Genomic DNA, 22,082 nt, shown 5'->3' on the forward strand with positions numbered 1-22,082 from the left:
TAGTAAGTTTTTAATCTATACTAAAGATTTATTATTTAATAGTATTAAACCTGATTTAATCGTGGGGCCAAATTTTTTTAGCATAAACAAAATTGAAAATTTAATAAAAATAAAAATTACAGTACTGTCACTGCACCTGTCTAGTGAACTGCAGGGGCAAGGTCAGATGAATGCAACTAATCCGTGTTTAACTGCAGAATGCCTCCGGATTGCTCTCAAAATAACGAGTTACGACGAAGTGAGGACATCTAATAGTTCTTTCAGCTTGAGGTTTCTTTCTGCAGCCAACAAAAACGTTGATGAAGTCACGTCGAAAAATATACGCTAGCGGTGCAATGTGTTGGCATGAAAGAAAACTTCAGTGTTGAACTCTCTTTTGCTGAAGTTAATTTGGAGGTCTGCGGCATTACAAACAATCTACCACGTACTCTACGCGCGTTTTCTTTTTCTTATGTAATTCGCTAAGCGGTTTGCCCGTTCCGTGAGTGTTTTGTTAATCCTTGACTTTCAACCGATTTGTTATTTCCCGGACGATGAAATTTTAATTGATATTTTATTGAAAATTAACTTGAGATTACAGCGCCAGGTGAGTATGGAAGGAAACGAAACAACTCGACCGAATTATCTGGTAAGCCCTTATAACGTTGCATCAATTCGACCTCGACGCCCGAGCAGTACGCATATCGACTCGACCTGCAGATTTAAACCGGAAAATAAGGAATTAGTTGTTGAATTAAATGACAGACTGGCCAGAGGAGGATCTGCAAGACCATACATAGGCCTCGAATATATAGTTGGGATAACAAAAACAAATATAGCATCCTCCATCGCAGAATTGATCCAGACAAAACAAAAGGATAAGTGGATAAACTCTAGCGGCGCTAGACACAGTAAACTTACAAAACAACACAAAGACAAACACACTGCTGCAGTTGGAGAGGGCTAAACTCAGAGGAACGGTAAGACTACTAACCGGTCACTGACATCTCAGAAAACATCTACACAACATGTACAACGATGATCACATCTGCAGATTGTGCAATGAGGAGGAAACAGCCACCCATATCAACTTCGAATGCGAAGTAACAGCTCAATGGAGCTTTAACCTAACATACGAAAAAATCTAGGGAATGAAATTGTAGCAGCGATAGTCAATCACCTGATCCTTCTAAGAAGGAGGATTGAATCTATTGCACTGAACTACGGAACTAAGAAGAACTAAGCCAGAAGGCTGCACTGCTTGGGGAGCACAACCCCACCTCCTAGTATCCTCATTACCTTACCATATCGTATCAATTGTAATGATTCGATCGATTTCAAGTTCACAAAACCTAAACGAAAACATTTGTTTGAAAATAATTAACCAGTTTACGTAGAACGTATTCAGCAGTACAAATGCTGTCGTCCTAGATAAATATACCTTAGATGTAGGTTTCAGAGATATGAGGTCTGGCATGTAGTACTAGTTGATGTCGTTGGCGTTCTCTGCAGTATATACGTCGTATTCCAGAGCTGCTGGTACCGATGTCAAGTAGTTTAACTCTGGTTTCAATTTAACTTTCCTTTAAAATTTCGAGCACCTTCCAAACCGAGGGATCGGTAAAACTGTTCGTTGAAATGCCTATAAAAGGCCTCTGGTCCGTTCGTCGTACTTAGTTGGTCCAACGACGGTGGGCATGCACACATGGAAGGTGGGAATGGTGCGTCAACGTCCAAGTAATAATCGAAAACATAATCATCTGTACATATAGATGGACATAAAAGTGGCTTGTCGCTCTGCTTCGATTCCAATATCCGTAGTGCTTCTTGTGATAACGAAGGATTCCTAGGGTACTCGGATTTGCGCTGCCTGAAATGTTTGCCTGTCTTTCGAAGTAGCGCTTTCAAAGTCGTTTTATGTCGTCGTCACTCATTCATAATTATGAAGCGCGGCACTCGTCACTATTTCTGTTTTTTCGCGATTTAAATCAACAAACGTAGAACTTCCAATACGATTCACACTGCCGCCTTAACCTCAATTTTAGTTTGCGATGTCGTACGTAACTTAACTTCCTAACCAAATTGCACGCTGCGACCTTACTTCCCTAATGAACCGCACATTGAGCAGTGTTCGAGTCGATGTATTCATTCCGGAGGTCGACCGGTCGGGATGACTTGTTTCCTTTGGCCAAATACACATTCATTGCCGTATGGTCTAGTAATCTGCGATGAATATAAGGTCGGATGAATATAATCGAGCCAATATCTGTGTTGAACTGCAGAACGCCTCCTGTTTACACCGAAAGTAACTAGTTACAACAAAATGAGGTTCTTTCATCCTGAGTTTTGATGTAAAGGTGATCGACCAGATGTCATTCAACAACAAATTTGGTTTGATCGGGGGTGTGGTCCAATGAAAGTTCTGGCGTTGAAACTATGCCAAGCTTTCGGTGTTTTATTTCACCTTCCTCAGGGCTATACAACGAATACATATAGTTATTCATTGGACCACATCCCCGATCCTACACAAATATAATCCTGAGTTTTCTTCCTACATCTTATAAAAAAATTTAACATAAAATACGAAAAAAAAAAATTAAGACGGCGGAGATACTACTAGTTGTACGAGTTTAATCTTAATTCACTTGTGTCGTAAACAACAGTATATCTTTTTTCATATAATTCGCTAAGCACCTCTACTTGTCAGGTAAGTGTTTCCTTCAATTTGAAACTCAAAGGATTTAATTTACCCGGTTCAGTGCACTTTCGTGAGAGCGGCTAGCAAGGTGCCACTCAATCCGAGGGATGAGCCGGGGCGCCGTGTACAACCGAGGAGGGCTAAAGAAAAGGAAGAAGTGGGACTAATTGTTGATACGTGAGTGGAGTAGATTGCCGATAATAGCCGAGAGCGAGAGGGTCGCGCTCACGCGACTCGTCCATCAGAGACCCATTTTTGACCTGGTGTCGTCGATGCATAGCTCTTAATCCTAAGGAGAGAGAAATAATCTTAAAGGACTCTTATCAAAATAATTGTGAAGATAAATTTAGCTTTGAGTCAACGAGTCAATCGGAAGTTGTCATATCTGGTGTACGTCTCGTTGGTCAGGAGATTTGACAAGCCTTCATTCGTCACTGACTATGACGATTTCTATAGTTTAACTTTACCCGTGTAAAATTGACTGTGCGTTTATTTCCCAAAGACCGAAAATTCCTTCAGCATAAATTTGACAAATCATGATGAATATTATGGCCACTATTATCTTACACTTAAAAAACAACCTTGATAAACCAATGAGATTCTATCAACGTAGATTACCTGTCTAATTAAAGTTAAAAATGGCAAACAAAAACCAGCATAACATTTTAAATTTTTCACGATTTCAATGAAATAAAATACTACATGAAATAATCATTTTTTGCAAATAAATATTCCAGTATTTAAAAAAATTAACGCATTAGATGACCGGATTATTAAGGCTTATGATTTAACTGAAACCAGTTTATGATATTACACCGGGGAATATTATGTTACAAAATGAGAGTACTTTGAAATTATTACGTTAATTAAGGAATTCATTGAACCGTGTGGCAACGACTATTAGAAGTCCTTGAACGCATATCGATGGACGAGAGTAAAATATTGTTAACTTTTTCTCGTTGTCCTTGTAAATCCATTCTCCTTCCTTGCATAAAGTTTAATTATTTATCGAAATTTTTCTCAATCACTCGGTCTCCTGGCCACTCGAGGTTGAAATAAAAAAAAAAAACTCCACAGAAAGGTACTTGAGTTTTAAATTTCAAGTAAAACCTTTTACTTTATCCACGCATTTTTATACAAATGTACATAGTCGACCATTGGATATTAACAAGTGCTCATTGATGGTTCGAGGTTGTTACAAAAGTCCTTGTGCACGAAACCGTCATTAAATACTTGGTCATATGTTATTCACTGAATCTTTGGTTCATTTAATCATATAAATTTAAACTAATACTTCGGAAATGGATTATGATCTACTGAGACTCTATTTCTTTACTTTTCTAGTACTTAGGCGTCAGCTCCAAGTGTTTGGCCAGTGTGACTTAAAAAAACAAACAAAGAGAAAATGGGTTTTTAAGATCTTTGATCAGGTCGCTGTATAGTGTTCGATAATAAAAGAAACATGAAGTGCCCGGAGATTCGACGGATAACATGTGAAGATGTCAGACTGCGCAAGCCAAACTACAAAAATCCCACTTCAAATGGCCGAATTTGAAAAGAACGTACAAATTATGTAAAAAGTGATTATTTCGCAAATCACTTGTAAACTGGGTACCTCGACACCACGAACGGGTTCATGGCCATTTCATGATTTGCGTTTAGAAGACCTATAAAGGATTTTTTTTTTCAATTAAAGGTTCATACGGCAGGACTATTGACCCTGAGCAATCAGTAAGTTCTTACCGAATCATAATGCCAAATATATCAAATTGATAATTGGAAGAAATGTTGCAACAACATAACGTCATTTTTTATGCCTCAAACTGCTTATCCCAGATCGCCACCCCGACACTGTTCTTTTCTGTATGTACTGCGCTTTAAACGCTTGGAAATCAATTTTCAAATCTTGGTGAAGAGAGATGGATGTCTTTGCTCATACTGCGTACCCAAGACTCGCCACCCCTACACTGGTTTTTCTTTGACGAACTGCTTTTGAAATAGACGTTCCAAAACGGTGAAAATGGGTATAGTGAATGACAATAATTGTAATTTTAAGGCCATGGAGTGATGGACGGAATGAACTGCCTCGCCCTGCTTATAACTTGGTGCGCCACTGCTGCCACTTTCGGTAATAACAGTACTTCAACAAAAGACCCAATGCCAAAATTCAGTAAAAGATGATGGAAGATACTCGAGGAAAATAATAGTTTATATTTAAGTGAAGGAAATTTAAAGACTGTCTTTGTTAATCCTGCGTGTCCAAGACTCGCCACCCCGACACTTGTTTTTTACTGTATAAACGGCCTTTCAAACAAGTCAAATGCCAAAACCGTGTAAGTGGGTAGAGTATTGAAAGAAAATAATTTTTTCTATTTTATGGACAAGTAGATGGAAAGATGGACGGAATCAAGAGCTGTTTCGCCCTGCTTATACCCGGCGCGCCCCAGTTGCCCTTTCGGTACTCAGAGACCCAATTCAAAAATTCAGTAAAAGATGATAGATGATTGTATAGGAAATTGTTTATGTTTCAAGGACTAATCATGGAGGTATGGAATGCCTTGGTTCGGTGAAGTCATGTTACTGTTTTACTATTGCATGTTTTATGATGTTTATTGAGTTTGTACGTTGCGACACTATTGGTAATTGTACTCGACTAGTCGGAGAATGCATGTATAATTTCATTACTTTTTAATGATCGATTACGTCTTATAATTGTAAGGTTTACTTAATTCTTTTGTCTTCCTATAGGCCTATTGTTGTTACTTCAGTGGGAAGGGACAACAGCTGAATCATTAATGAGTAGTAAAACTCGAAAAACTAAAAACATCCTTAAATTATGAAGATCGTAAAACAGGATTGGTTATCAACGTCTAAGACTTTTGAATAGTTTGTCGGAAACGTCTTTAGATCCTTCTCTAAAAAGTATGTCAAAGTTATAATGACCACATATGATTTTTGCCGCCTAGCAGGAAAAAGCTCAAACGGCTCTCTTCTTGAAGATTGACAATTTTGTTTTTAAGTTGAAGACAACTTACAGCTGTGAATTGCACTTTGGTCTCCATTATGAACTGACGCTTTTCTGCCTGCGGAGGGCCCTGACGCGGCGGAGGCGACTCAGGCCGCAAAGACTTGGCCGAGAGTGCGCGCTGCAGCCGCGTCGCCGTACTAGACTTCTTCCTCATCAATCCCTTCATCCTCTGTAACAAAAAAACAAATGTAATAAAGAATATACGATAAAAAAAAAAATTAAATTTATTATTAATGAACAAAAGGCGCATTGAATTTTATTTATAGGAAGAGAATTGAAAGAAATCAGATTTATGATGAAATATAGTGTGGATTCTAGTAAAACATATATGAAAATCCATTATATTTAGTGGTCCATTGACTAAATTACTTCTTTCAATTAATTATTCTTTTTATGTGAGGTTTTGGTTGAAATGAAAAAGTTAGTGTCACGAGCGGGATTCGAACCCGCGACCTTTGGTCCCATACGCCCCTGCTCTAACCAATTGAGCTAAGTCGCGTTAGCTAAAGTGGTTAGAGCAGCGGCGTATTGAGGCGAAGGTCGTGGGTTCGAATCCCGCTCGAGACACTAACTTTTTCATTTCAACCAATACTTCACACAAAAAGAATAATTAATGGAAAGATATTTGAAAATAGTAATATGTAGTAGTCAGAAAGAATAAAATACTATTGTTTTTATCAGCAATAATCGAGCAATTTTATCAGCATCACACACCAATAAATGCCAGCATTTCACGATGCTTAATATTCATGTTATTTCATCAGCAGTTTATCTTTAACACTGCTCATTGTTTTAATTTAACAATAAATTGCGTAGTTTTTGTTTTGATAGTGGATCTATTTTTTGTCGATGGATTTCTCACCATCATTAGCCTGAGAACGGCCGAAATGAGTTCATCCACCCGTCGGGAATCCGCCCAAACCAAACATCCACAACGTGGACTTTTTTTTTATATCGGTCATTATGTCTAAAAATGGGAGAACCCAACAGAATCTAGACGCGCGTTTGATCCCATCGTTACAACACCACAAAAGACAAGGTCCTACAAAATCCTTCATCCGGCCTTTAAAACTACTCAAATCAAAATAACGTTTCAGAAATTTTTTAAATAGAGTTAAATGTAAATTGTATATCGGCGAACGGAGAAAGAAGTGTGATGTGATAACACTGCCGGTTATAGTCAGTACTGGTCTCATTTCGTCCAATTTTAGAAGATAGACTAACAAGTTGTAGGTTATGAGAGTTCCTCTTGATGTCAGGGTAGTAATGGATCTATAATTCGGTCGTTTCTGATTATTTTGGTCTATTTTTCCTCTCTGTTTTGGCCTGTCAGTCGAGTTTTGGCTTTTCAACATCTCAGTGGTATAATAATTGTCAACAATTAACATCAACCCACACTGAAGATGGAAATTTTTCTTAACAATCAATCTGACAAGCCAAAGCAGCTCTCTCCGCCAGACTACGATGATCGCAAACTACCAAAGTGCAAATTTGTTGTATATTAGAATGCTAGATTAGCCATATAAGTCATATACTAAACAATTTTGGAAGCACTGTGTAAATTTTTTGTATATAGAGTTAATTTGACGAATAACAATACAAAACAAAGAAACAAGAAAAATACTAACAATGTGTTGCAAATGCAAATAATATCAAGATAGAAAAGTAGGTTTTTTTTATGAAAGATTTTGTGCCAAAAGTGTTTGATGAATTTACGATATTAGTTTATTTGTTTAATGAGACTTGGCCATACCGAGACATAAGTCTGGATGATGGATTTCAACGAGTGATGGTCGAAAAAGACCAAAATACAGGTTCATAACCTCGGAAAACTCAGGAGCTTTCACGACGCTAACAATTCGTTAAATTTCGCGTTTCGAATTTTTTATAAACGTTCATTCTATTAGTAATAATCGTTATAGACGTCACAAGGTAGCCTCTGCCCAAGGGCGATTCGGGCGAGATGGTTGAAAGTCGTGATGCAAATTTTGTAAATAAATATTGATAAAAAAAACTTATCATAAAGCAATCATTAATATATCAGCACGTGAAGGTAATTGCAGGGGTTGGAAAACATCCGATCGGCCCATAAGGTCGGCAGAACGATTACGCTGTCGACAGTGAGGGTTTGGGCGAAAAAGACGAAAGGAGGATTTGCATTTTGAAGCTGATAAGCGATGTGGGTAATTACAGATTGCGCCTTTCGCGTTTCATATCTCACTGTCAGCGGATGATACGCAGGAAAGAGAAAGTTCATCAATTCCAGATTGCAGGGAGTGAGCGATTACTCACAAGTTTCAAAATATCATGTTGGCGAGTTCAATTTCTTTTTGCTCGGAAATCTCATCTACTTAATGTTGTCACCGGGTTATCTTCAACCGATGAGTTCATTCCCAATGAGTTTCGATCCAAAAAAGAAAGCAAAGGATATGATACATAGTTTTGAAAGAGGTGTGTCAAAAGTTGTAGATATCCAATCCTTAACGTGAGGAAGCAAGAAAATGTGTTTTATCTTTTCATGTCGTGTTATTGAGATAATGCTAAATCATACAATAATTTTAACTTCCCAAAAACATTTTTTTTATTTTACGATAATCCTGGAACGTTATCTTTAATCAATTGTGTTGAAAAAGGTTTCACTGAGGAACAATGCTCTTCCGGTAATAATGGTTGTGTTCCGTTACATATTTTTTGTACGCAAAATAAAGTGATTTTATTTTAGCCCGTTAACATTTCTATTTCAAATAATGACTTTACAAATCATAAGAAATAAAATTACAATGTGCTGTGTGTAATTGGGAACACGAGAGAATCCATTTTATGACCTTTTTAAGAGGGTGTTATCTTGGAGATAAACGTCGTGAATGGGCCTTATTTGCTTTATTTATGTATAAAAATAAAGAAGAAATTAATTACCATGGTTAGAACATCCTTATCGTACAGTCTGAGGCAATCGTTCGGGAACAGGTCCTGGATCCTCTCAAGATCGCTCTCTTCCTGAGCCCTTTTTACAGCCTGTAAAAAAAAATTGTAAGACCACACAGATATAACGTAGCGAAATGTAATAGTTCTATACAAAAGGGATTAAAAATTAATTAAAGTGTTTAATATGAGTTGGATAATTAATTAAGATCGGGTGATTTTTTTTTTTAATTTTGTTGAGTTGGGTGGTCTGTTGAAACGTGTCAGCAGTTTGATCATCCCGGATCGAATGTTTCAGTGAATTATCTATGATGATTAATACAACCACCCCAGCGGAATAAGTCTTCAGGATGATCAAAGAAGATCAAAATCAAATTTAGTTTAATTTTTAGCCCTTTCGATATCAGGTCTTTTAATAAAGCATATCAGTTTAAAAAATTTGTATCACGGTTCAATTTTTTTTAAAATTTTTGATCATGTGATTTGACCTAGAAATGGAAATTGAGTTTACCATATTTCAAAGCTTTTCCCTCAGCAGGTATTGCAACGCCAATAAATTTAACTTTTCAGGCTAAAAGGTCTGTTTAGGCAGGTTTATACATTTGTATAACAAGAAAGTAAATTTTATTTAAAATCATCTTGAAATAAGTATATGGTAAACTCGTCAGGGCAACAGAATTACCTGCGATCCAAATCATCCTTTTTTAATTAAAAACAGATATGGGATTTTCTCATGTTTTAAATTTTTCTGAAAAAAAGACTTCAACTCGCTTGATCAACCAATTACCACTAATCATACCTCTTGACCTTAAAACGCAAATATATAACCCAGATGCTAACCCGCATAGTTTTTTAAATAATTCAATAAATATTAAATTAATTTTTTTATTGTTTTATTTTTGTAATTTATTCATTATAGATATACCAACAGTTACGGTTGTTGATCTACGGTTATCTGTACTAAGATTAATGTAAACAGCAAAACTTTTCATCATTTACAGAACATTTTTTCAAAATTTATTTAGAAACCGTGAGATGCGGTCTGGTGTGATGTAGGTTTCAGAAAAACATTTTCTTTATTGTGCCAACGTTTCGATCTTTATTGAGATCATCTTCAGGGCTCAAAATGTTTGTCTTCTGTGTAATTGTGCCATTCTTGCGTGTTGTGTCGAGAGTGCTGCTTTTTCAAAAGCTAAGTAAACTTTATTGACAGTTAAATCTTAAAATAATTGGTTTGAGATTGACACACTGACAATTACCAAATGGGCTACAATGTATGTATCCGATAGAGAAAGGTTGCTCGATGTGTACCCCTAATTGAAGGGTGCAAATTCCTTGCCTCTACATAGTCTGTGTAGCATATGAACTCGGCAACGAGTATCCATCCATGTTTCAATTTGTGGAGAAAACAAGGTTGTTCATAATATTTTTATCTGAAATAACTGTAGGTACTGACTATAACGTCGAACGTTGCCTGCACATAGGGCGTAATATCACCCAAACCTCTGGGACACCCTGTAAATGCATATATGTGCACATTTGAGCTTATAAAAATAATAAATAAAAAATAATCACAATAAAAATAATAAATAACAATACATTATCAAAATACACACCCGATTAACAATAGGCCATGGGAGATTGACTCACGGACACTTAGTTTTGTCCCAAAACCCGCGTTTGTATCCGACATGTAGATAAAGGTTGTTCTACGTGTCCAGTTAATTGAAGGGTGCAATTCCTTGGGCCTATATAGAGAGCATGTAGGAATTCCGAATTGTGCTTGAGCACGCAGCGAGTATTTGGGTCCCCTGTTCCGATTCTTGGAGTGCACGTGGTTGTTTTATTGTAAATACTAATAGTTTGTGTTGAGAGTGATTGTATTTATTAGCGAGAATGTGTGATGAGAGAGGGTAGATGGGGTAATATCGAGTCCCCATCGACCCTCAATTACGTTAGTTGTATAGAATGTGTAAAGGTTGTGTTTAGAGTGAATGTATTTGTTAGCGAGAATGTGTGATGTGAGAGGGCAGATGGCGGAATATGGAGTCACAGCTAGGCTAGTAGTATAATATGTGTTAAGGGTGATGGAGGAATATCGAATTATTCTACGAATGGTATGTAAATAAGAGTGAATGTGTCCACAACGAAAATAAAGTGCTATTATGCCAATAAAATTTGTGCATAGTATTTTAAGGGAGCAGTTATTATTTTTAGTTTTCAAATGAAATTATTTATAGTTTATTGTATTTTTATTTTATACTCGATTATGCCATCACCGGAAAAACAAGAGTTACGTGGTTTGATTTTTTTTAAAATCCTGTTAGCTAGGAATCCACGACCTTAAATGTTTAAGCCAATAAATAAAATCCATCAAATAACGATTTCCTGGTGTTTGCCCCCAGAGCTTATCTAATTTTTTTTCATAAGCCGGATCCGAAACGTCTTGCTTTTTTTTTGCATTTAAGAATCGTCGATTTTTAATCTTCCACGCACGACTTTTCTACAGGTCCTGGCTAGAGGGGCTTTTAAAGGTAAGGAAGCCAGCCATCTTTTGCATGAGGATTTATGAGAGAGGAGGCCGGGCAGAGGTCGTTTCACTTGTATTTTGTTTTTTTAATTTTTTTTCCTCGCCACTTCAAAATCGCATACTTTATGGCATCATAATTAACCGTGACCCGATTTATTGGTTCGTTACCACCTTCAGCATATTTGTCCGTTTCGCTAAGCTCGTCAACTGCAATCTATGAGGTATTGAATCCTTCGTGTTTTTCCTTACTCGTTATTTTGACAGTAAACCTCTTTGAAGTTCGGTCAGTATGTTTGTCTTGAATGATATACACAAGGTCACAATAAAATACTGTTACAAACTCCATTTGTAAGTCCATGTATAAATTTGAATATCAAACTTTCATATTTGAGTCGTAAAACGAAATACGCTCAGTTATTTTTCTCATAAATATGAATTGAAGGAAAAAACCGTAATATTATAATGAGAGGAAGCCCTGTTAAAATTCGCTGAATCTTCCAGTTAGATCCATTTTAATTGACTTTTCAATTCACTCTTTACACGCGATAAGGAATTTTGTCGAAAAGCAAATATGTGTTTTTTTCCAATTTATTTCTGTTATGCCAATGTACAGTTATGCCTAATAATTTAGCGGCCGCGGCAAACATTCCTGATGAATCACGGCGATTACAAAATCTCGACCGGCATGGAGATTTTTTAATCGGATAATTCCTAGACAAGTATAGGCGGAAATCCTGAGAATCTAGGCTGATGCGTGACCCAATTGAAGAAAGCACACGGGCTTAGCGGTTGAAGGGACTTTAAGCCTTCAGATGAGTATTCCAAGCCTTTTCCGCCCGGTTGACATTCCAAGTGTGTCGCAGTGAAGATACATTGAAATATCATTTTTGACCTAGTTATTTGAACAATCTTGTTTTCCCTGAACGAATTACAGTGAAACCGTTACTTACGTGTACGATTGATGTGAAAATTCTCCAAGATAAATGTAAATTGTATAATATATAAGAAAATAAAAAAAAAAAAAAAAAAAAAAAAAAGCATTGACCCCTTTATACGGTGCAAAACAACCTAGGTGACATCGATTAAAAATATTGGATAGCTAAAGTACGCCAGCTAAATGGACGTCGGTGAACTTCTTCCAGGTAATTGTTTACTAAATATTTTTAAAGAAAAATATCAAGTATAGCTAAATAAACAAATAAAATATTCAACTGAGTAAAGGAATTATACCACTTTTTGCTATGAAAACAGTGAAGAAAATATTCAATTCAGTACGCGTTGATCATCGCTTCGACGTGGCATCGATTTTATGAGGTTTTGAATGTAGAAATGCTGTGGAATATTTTCATACTGTTACTTTCATACTATTTTCTTAACAGGGCCATTCTTAATTTCTGAAAATTCTCTGGCCTCACTGGCCGACTTTTGACCTCTCGACCCAAAAGTGTTCGATAGTGTTCAAGTCGGGACTACATGTGATCAGTCGAACCATTGAATTGAAGTCAAGTTGAACTTCCAAGTAGTCATCAGCGATCCTAGCCGTGTTGTTGCTTGCCATCCAGAAAAAGGAACAACTTCTTCTACATCTTCAATGTAATCACAGTTGTAAGGGAAACCTCGTTGAAGATCAATGTGAACGACCTTCCAAACCCTCTTTCGGCAACCTCAAACAAAACCTTGCCTCATCCAAAAAAAAGATTTTCGTTCAATCTAGTTCAGACCAACTGAAAAGATTTCTTGCGAAACTTAACCGAGCTATTCTGTACTTTGTTAAAAGTCCTGGACCAGTGGTAAGCCATTACACAACTAACACAGCTTCTATCTTCGCCTTTCAGTGGGTAAACTGACATTAACATTTCTACCTTGTTGAAATCGTTGCTTGATCTCGACAGCGGTAGAATGTCGATTGCGGGGTACATTCTAAACAATAAAAATCATCTCTCTGAGATGTGATACGATGGCCGCCTGATCCATGCTTGGAGACATGGGTAACCCCCAGAATCTTGGTAGCGATGGAAGACCCTTCGGACAGTTGTTCTGGGAATGTTAACCACCCTGGTCACATATGCTTGACTTCTTCCATCTTCCAACAGCGCGAATTGGTTTCATTTAAAACCATCACTCAAACAAATTTGAGACAAAAATGGTACAACTAAAAAAAATCAAACCATTGAACGTTAGAAAGAAGTAATTATTCATTTTAAGTAAGGTCTTCGTTGAAATGAAAAAGCTAGCGTCACGAGCGGGATTCGAACCCACGGCCTTCGGCTCAATATTCCGCACAAAGTCAAGATAGCTCAAATGGTCAGAGCAGCGGCGGATAGAGCCGAAGGTCGTGGGTTCGAATCCAGCTCGTTTTACTAATTTTTTTTTACTACTAATACTAATTTTTTTTCATTTCAACCAAGACCTTACATAAAAAGCATAATTAATTGAAAGAAGTAATTTGGTCGATCAGAAAACTAAACATAATGGGTGAGAAAGAAGCTTCACACAAAAACCAACAAAGAAAAGATAGATTAATTAATTTATGTATAAATTCCAGTGAGAGATTGTATCTGTGTTTTATTTACCGATAATCCTTAAAAACGGACCAAATATAGTTGTAAGATAATCAATGGAGGATTGTCTAAAAGATAATTAAAAATATTAAGGGTGGCCACTTTTATACTCTCAGTGTATTTAAGAATGAGACGTTGACAAAAATGTGGACAATAACTTCAGTGTTTGCTGTTAATTATCCCCTTTTTTGTACAGCTAAGTAAATTATGGTTGTCTGGTCATCGAAAGTGATATACATAATAAATTATTAATACATCGAAAGGTTGTAGGTCCAGATGTGTGGAGTTGGTATCCGAGTGGATCGAAGTCACCATTGGTTAGAGCAGCGGCGTATTGAGCCGAAGGTCGTGGGTTCGAATCCCGCTGTGTCACTAACTTTTTCATCTCAACCGAGACCTTGTATAAAAAGAATAATTAATTGAAATAATAAATCATGTTTATATACTTTTGTTTGTGATCTTTCGTACGGAAAGAAAAGCAGAGTCATCTGCAAAAATAAAATGTATGAGGCATCAAATGATTGATCATTCGATACGCGAACTACGCAACTAAGGTTTGTTCAAACGGAAATTTCAGGGCGTGTTATATGCGACATGGTTTTGATTTGTTCTAAACAATGGAGACATTTCTTAATTATGCTTTTGTGATTGTATGTTATTAGGTGATTGTTATGATGCAAGTGGGATTCAAATATTTGTGGCTGATGGATTCAGGAACAACTATTACTATTTTCTGATAAAAGACAACTGATGCTTTTTATGAAGGACAGGTAGGTACAAAGCACGGTTCAGAGTGTGTGTTGTCATGTTTTTGATTTGTTATTGACCTGGAACTATGTCAACATTACCCGATAGTTGGGACAAAAAGTGAGCTTTGAATGTTTGATATAGCGGTTATGAACTATGTTTGGATTTTCTCCTTCCAGGAAACGCGCTTGATTGCGGGTTCGCGGTTTATTGTGAAACCGGCGAATCCGCCGAGATGTAAAAATGTTTTAAGACGTTTGCGCAACGGCTGTTCTTAGCGTTTGCCATCCATTCGGCACATCAAGACCGCCTACGGCGATGTTATCACACATGACATAGCGTTATTCATCCGATTCAACAACAGGAGGAATGTGGTTTATTGCCCGGTGGGGGATGTGTTCGAACTTTGCGCAAACCCCCGGCCTGTTAACGGGCCCATGTGAGAATCCGCGGTGCCCGACTCCGATTCACCCGACCGCGCCCCTCAGCAATCCAAAACTGTGAACATAGCCCGTGCTAACAAACGTCGTTATTAGCAGTTTCTCCTTTTTAGACAAAAGGTCGGCGAGGGATAAAATGTTTACCCAATGACATCAACCTTTAAAGGTTGCCGAAAATAGGAATTACCATCTACTTTATCAGATCGGACCGGCAATTAAAGCATGACTTACCCGACAATAAATAATACATTTTATACCTAGTCAATTAATCTAAACGCTATAAAAGATTTACTGCCTTGATTATATAACATAATTGAGATCGCAAAATAGTCGATAACATTCGAAACAGGATTTCAAAATGTACTAATTGATACGAAAAAAAAGTCTGCTGGTCAAATAGAAATGATTAAGCGTCTGACATCACCCTGTGTTAAAAACAGGCGTAAATGAATATTAAACAACTGCTTATTATGTAAAGTTTGACTATCAGGAAAACATGTTGACATATGTTTATAGTTTACACATCCTTAGACTAAAATGCAAAACAGAACAAAAAATGTATAAGCAATCACGACGGACCTCTGAAAGCAAAGTAGGACGAATGCAAAAACAAAATCATTTTAGCGAATAATAATTTATGAAGTTTACAGACATTAATAATAGAGATGACTTTAGAAAAAAACAAACACAAAATGTGGGTTTTCGAGGTAATTTTTTTACGATTGATTTAAATAAATTCCCGTTTATATTTCGTGGTATCGATTGGTGCTTAGGTCGATTTTTGGAGCATCAGTAAATAATTTATCGGTGCCAATCAGTTAAATCATAGCAGGGTTAGTAAGACATTTATAGCTAGGGGATTTGGAATATTGGAAAAATCAATGCTTACAAAACAAAATAATCGCTATTTAATATGTAATCATCTGTAGTTAATTGGTTTTTCGACATTTTCAATGGTAGGTCCTTAGTATACGGTTGTGAAGGGTATTTTTGGAATTTCTAATTTATTTTATATTCGGTTCAGGGTTTTACGTACAGGCATGTTACAGTGGTTTTTATTTATTTATTTTTTTTTTTAAATTATTTTATGTAGTGTTCTTCAATGTTGTTACTGTCTTCCATGTACTTTCAATAAACTGTTTAATTAAAATCGGCAACAATATAACAAAGACAGGAAGATGAAGACAGCAAAATGGCAACATGCGTCTAAAAATGAGTCTGGTATATAAATATAATCAAGAATAAGTTCATCGTTCGTTTTCGATCATCCTGGTCTGTCTATTTTGAGAGTTTTGGTTTATGAAATTCGTTTGGACAGTCTTGTTTTGTCTAGGAAATAACATATAAAAACGACTGACTGCTCACTGAAGGTGTATAAATGCCGAAACGACAACAGCGTAGATTGACAGATCGAAAACGACCAAACTGCAGGCTCATCACACCAAAAAGCACAAGGAGAAATCTCACCGTATGTTTTTTTTTTAAATCGCCGTCAGAAAAAAAAGGAGTTAAAAGTATTATTTATAGTGTTGATATTTACGTTGAAAAACACCGTGAAGCAAGTTGGAAACAATAATGTCCAAACATCACAATGATTATGCAATTGCACATGCCACCTCGACGAAATATGAGGATTATATAAACATCACTTTGTCTTTTTGAATGCGGTCGTTACATGCCGAAGAATACAGAGAAGAGGATCGTTAGGTGCACGAGCCGACTCATATCGAGCGTGAAAGCTCCAACCATCAGGCTTTAATGAAAGCAAATTGAGGAAGCCTGTTGTTTTTAACGAGTAAGATGACCATAAAAAGCCATGGGAAATGCAGGAATATCTATATAAAAACGGGTAAAATTAATGCAAATTGATAATCAGTTATGTAAGAGACTTATAGTACAAGGATCGATAGTCCGCGGCAAGGTTTCAGTTGGACGACATGAGTCAATTGTATCTTTTCGTTCAGAAATACATTTGGAAGGGAGTTTTGTTCTGTACATTTGTGGAGCCTTGTGCGACTCAATACAATCGTGATCGAACGATTACCAACGGGAAATGGATTATATTTGTGATTTCGGTTGTTTGTCAGAACGACGAACCGTTAACGTAACCAGTTCGAATTTCGGCAAGTTGTACGCCGGGCAAGGCATCAGAACGCCTAGCCACAAATAACGTACTCGGCCCACATTTGAAAACAATTCGACTGGCTTGGCACAAAAGCAATTTAAATGATTGAGATGTTTCCTTTGTCAAAAACTCCTTAACATTATTACTGTTTGTTAAACTTTTTTCATTACTAATCTTTGTTTTCATGTCGTACACAAATTTCAATGTTTATTAAATATTAATCCATTTATGTTGTAGTGGTCAATTGGCCAAGTTACATCTTTAAAATAATTATTCTTTTCGTATAAGGTTTTGGTTGAGATAAAAAATTAGTGTCACGAGCGGGATTCGAACCCACGACCTTCGGCTTAATACGCCCCCGCTCTAACCATTTGAGCTATCGTGACTTCGATCCTCTCGGACGCTAACTCTCCATCTCAGACTACAACCGTTAGAATTTGCCCTCTTTTTGCCATTTTCAAATGTCGTGTAATCAGGATTCGATTCTCAGCGACTTATGAAGTGTCCACGGGGAGCTGTTAGTGAAGTAATACTTATTTTACTTATTAAATATTAATCCATTTATGTTATAGTTGTCAATTGACCAAGTTACTTCTATCAATTAATTATTCTTTTTATATTGGCTTATCTTGTCTTTTACTTCTTTTATATTGGTCTTGATTGAGATAAAATGGAGATGGAGAATTGGTGTCCGAGTGGGTCGAAGTCACGATAGCTGAAATAGTAGAGCAGCTGCATATTTAGCCGAAGGTCGTGGGTTCGAATCCCGCTCGTGACACTGACTTTTTTATCTCAACCAAGACCTTACATAAAAAGAATAATTAATTGAAAGAAGTAACTTAGTAATTGACCACTAACACATAAATGGATTAATATTTAATAAGTAAAAAGAAGTATTACTTCACTAACAGCTCCCCGTGGCCAATTCATAAGTCGTTGAGAATCGAATCCTGATTACACATTTGAAAATGGCAAAAAGAGGGAAACTTCGAATGGTTGTACGTTGAGGTGGGGAGTTGATGTCCGAGGGGAGTCGAAGTCACGATAGCTCAAGTGGTAGAGCAGCGGCGTATTTAGCCAACGGTCGTGGGTTCGAATCCTGCTCGTGACCCTGACTTTTTTATTTCAACCAAAACATAAAAAGAATAATTAATCTTCAAGATTTAGTTGAATGCTATTCGGTGTATATAGCTACTTTTGCAGCATAAACCATAAGAAAATTCGTGCATCTCTGGATTCCCTGTCGTCCGAAGAAAGGGTTTAATGTGGACGAGAAGCTAGCTATATTTAGCTACATCTGAACGTTCGACTTTCGAATTCAGAAAATATAAGTTTTAATAACCTTAATCCACCTTTCGCTTACTTCATGTCATACAGTCACAATTTCCGACTATGTCGCAATGCACTTGTGATATGCTAGACACAGTGCTATGGGGCTGGCTGGATATTGTTTGGCCGTTGTTCCGCCGGACCATTCACAGATGACAATTAGATGCCATTTAATGGCCGATTGTCCGGGCCTTTTGTTGAGATCAGTCGTCCCTCCGGAGATAAAATCAGGGGCGATTCGGGAACAGTGAGATTGTGAAATGTCACGGCTCTCGCGTGTTAAAAACCAGGTCCACCAAGGTTTTAATGCCAGGGTCGCGTTTCCTGTTGAATCGCTCGGACCGTCAAACTTATTACTTATGTAAACGAACCTCTGTTTTTTTTAACACTCCGAACAGGCCATATTTTAACCACCTTTCTAAATAATTGCTATTGGCAAGTCTAATTTTTGACACTCGCAGACCGCTCAACAACGCCCCGAAATTTCAATAATCTTTGTTTGATTGTTTTTAATTGGAATTGGAACCACTTGAGCTATCGTGACTTCGCCAATCAGTAAAGAAACGATACATTTTTTAAATACTGCTTCCTGAATTAGTTTTAGAAATATGCCGCCTCACGTTTATTTCAATTTTAGGCGTGTCCTCTTGAAATGTTCGGCATATTTGGACATTCTACGGCAGAATTGCCAAGTGACTTAAATCGTGACGAACGAGTTTCGAGCTTTTGTAATTGTGGTCAGTGCGTTGAGACTTTTTATCTTAGTTCTTGGTTGAGACGAAAAAACTGGTGTCACGAGCGGAATTCGAACCCACGCCCTTCGGCTCAAGACTTGCGCTATCTTGACATGGAACCACTCGGACATCAACTCATCTCAACGTACAACCCTTCGAATTTTCCCATACTTTGTTATATTTTCAAATATCGTGTAATCATGATTCGATTGTCGGCGACTTATGAAGTGTTCAGCTGAAGTAAGTACTTCTGAAAATACTGATTTAATCCATATACGTATTTAGAATTAATAATTTATCGTATTAACTGTTTAAATTAATTATATTGTTAATCTAAGGTCTTGGTTGAGATGAAAATCTAGTGTCACGTGCTGGATTCGAACCCACGACCTTCGGCTTAATATGCCGCAAATCTAAACATTTTAGCTAGCGCAGCTTTTTCGTCTCAACCAAGACCTTAGATAAAAAGTACAATTAATTTAATTAAATAATAGGTCAATTATGAATACTAAATACATATAAAAATTATTTTTATTATTATTATTGATAATGATATTGTTTTGTTGCTAGCGTTGAAATTTTAATTATGTCAGGTTTGAAAATTTTATAGTGTTTTGGGTTATTGTGAATTTGACCAAGAAATTAATATGTTCAATATTTAAATTTTCTTCTTTTTTATGTGCTGAGTGTATTTTTTAATTTTATTATTATTTCACCAGAAAACTCATCAACTGTTATCCGGTCCCCCAAGTACCTTGTTACTTGTTGAAAATCAAGTATTGTTGTTGTTATTTTTAATTAAAAATTTATAGATATTGTGAGAGATGTAATTATATTTTAATTGTTTGATAGTAAAATGACTGCCAAATGCTTATATATAAATGATTTTGCTAACTTTCCATCATCAAATGTTGATCTCAACTGTCAGGTAATTCTGGTTTGTGTGATCATTGCTTGTTAAGAACATTAATGTTTTATTCCAATTAGTTATTTTTTATCTAAGGTTTTGGGTTGAGATTAAAAATTAGTGTAACGAGCGGGATTCGAACCCACGACCTTTTAGGCGTTTGCTCTAACCACTTGAGCTATCTTGACTTCGACCCCCTCGGATACCCCCATCAAAACCGTTCGAATTTTCCTTCTTCTTACCATATTTTGTTATTGATGTTTTATATTGGATACAAATTGTAAAAATTGTTTTTTTTAAATACATATATTACCGCCTTTTTGAACAGATTTAAATCTTTGTTGTTGGTACACCATAAATAAGGAGATATTTTCATAATTCTTTGGGCAAATGTCGGTTGTTTGAACATCAGATTGATCTGTGGACTCCGACTGTCCCAATCGCAATTTCTTAAACAAATATGATTCTGTCGTAAACCGGAAGTCAACGGTAGTTGCCGGATGTAGTCAACAATTAATTAAGGTTTTTAGTTGAGATGAAAAAAAGCTAATGGCACGAGAGGGATTCGAACCCACGACCTTCGGCTAGATACGCCGCTGCTCTACCACCTGAGCTATCGTGACCTCGATGCATTCGGACATCAACTCCCCATCTCAACCCCACCTTATGAGTTTTCCCTCCTTTTGCCATTTTTCAGCCGAGTTGATGTCCGAGTGGATCGAGGTCACGATAGCTCAGGTGGTAGAGCAGCGGCGTATCTAGCCGAAGGTCGTGGGTTCGAATCCCTCTCGTACCATTAGCTTTTTTTCATCTTAACTAAAAACCTTAATTAATTGTAAAGTATTAATTGGTCAAGCGGACCACGAAATTAGTGAATTTAAGGAAGTAGTCAACAATATTCATCGGTAGACCGCCTAAACAGAATCGACCAAAACGCCGTCTCCTAAACGATTCTCTCTCTAGAAAAATTGAGACTTTCATACAGGCTCTAGTGTATAACGTGTGCTCTAGTGTATATAATTCAGGGTGGCAACCTCGTTGATCAAGCTCCATGGATTCCTATACGACATCGATCACGTCTTGAAAATAATCGGGCCAATATCAAAACCAGGCCGCCCGTTTATGGTCTCATCGATAAAAGTTACAAGTCAGAGGCTTTGTCACCGATCCCATTGTCTCGCCAACGACACAATTCCTGACCCGTTTCCGCCGGCGCTAATCCGTCATTTTTAGGTTTCGGGGACGAAACGAGCCCAAAACGGAAGTGCTAAGGTAGACTTGGGTCATAATATTCTTATTTTCATTATTGGCTCAATCGGGATGGCCGGGGAAAAACGAAAAATCAACATTGAGGACGATGTTGTAAGAAGGGCGTGGAATGCCGACCGCAGCCGAGTTTGGTAATCGGATTACGCAATGCGTTTACCGGTCGAGTTCAGTGGTAATGGTTACCATTTGCGTCCTTTGCACCGGCTAATTGTCCCATCACAGCTTCGTCAAAAATGAGATAAAATGTCAGAGCCAAACCTGCCATGAAACGTGATCGCTTCTCGAAAAATCTGTCTTACAAGAACAGATTACCAAGTTATAATAAACTAACTGGCTTAGATTGGCTCAATCGTTTGCCATCATGCCGACACCATTTTATACAGGTAAGTACGCAATGCACAATTTTCAACGACCATAAACCAACTCTTACATACATGATATCATAGAAAATATTGACTGAAATTAGCGCTGATGATACAAGCCATTTATTGTAATTTCTATTTGAAGTTTGCGGGATGATGACACTGCAGTTTTGCCGTTTCTGACCGTTTAGGTCAAGTTGGTGCTGCCCGTCTGTCATATATGTTTATGCATTTACCATAATCAAGGAATGTAGACCATATGAGAAACATGTTGGCATTATGAATTAACACATAGATAAAGCCATTTTTATCAACTGTCTAAGTGGTTTCTCCAACAAAACAACTACTGCAGTTATGCTAAAACATCTTCTCACTGGCAAAGCCAACTAGAGTTAGCAGAAGTTTGGCTGTCTTTTTGCTGTCAGATAAATCTGGTTAAGATGATTGCTTG

General features: G+C 37.0%; 1 protein-coding gene across 4 annotated transcripts in view; it reads right to left on the reverse strand.

The window, feature by feature from the left end:
- The window catches only part of LOC106674422 (rho GTPase-activating protein 20-like), a 424,732-nt gene that overhangs the window by 20,906 nt on the left and 381,744 nt on the right, over nucleotides 1-22,082 (reverse strand). For all 4 annotated transcript variants that reach the window (XM_024225142.1, XM_014407126.2, XM_024225141.1 and 1 more), the window contains 2 exons: nucleotides 8,622-8,720; nucleotides 5,713-5,874 (listed from right to left, as the gene is read on the reverse strand). In XM_024225142.1, the coding sequence (XP_024080910.1) occupies nucleotides 5,713-5,874; nucleotides 8,622-8,720 (261 nt within the window). The remainder of the gene's footprint in view (nucleotides 1-5,712; nucleotides 5,875-8,621; nucleotides 8,721-22,082) is intronic.

The sequence above is a fragment of the Cimex lectularius genome, unplaced genomic scaffold, assembly GCF_000648675.2.
Source record: "Cimex lectularius strain Harlan isolate CLEC.00 unplaced genomic scaffold, Clec_2.1 scaffold24, whole genome shotgun sequence".
NCBI lineage: Eukaryota > Metazoa > Arthropoda > Insecta > Hemiptera > Cimicidae > Cimex > Cimex lectularius.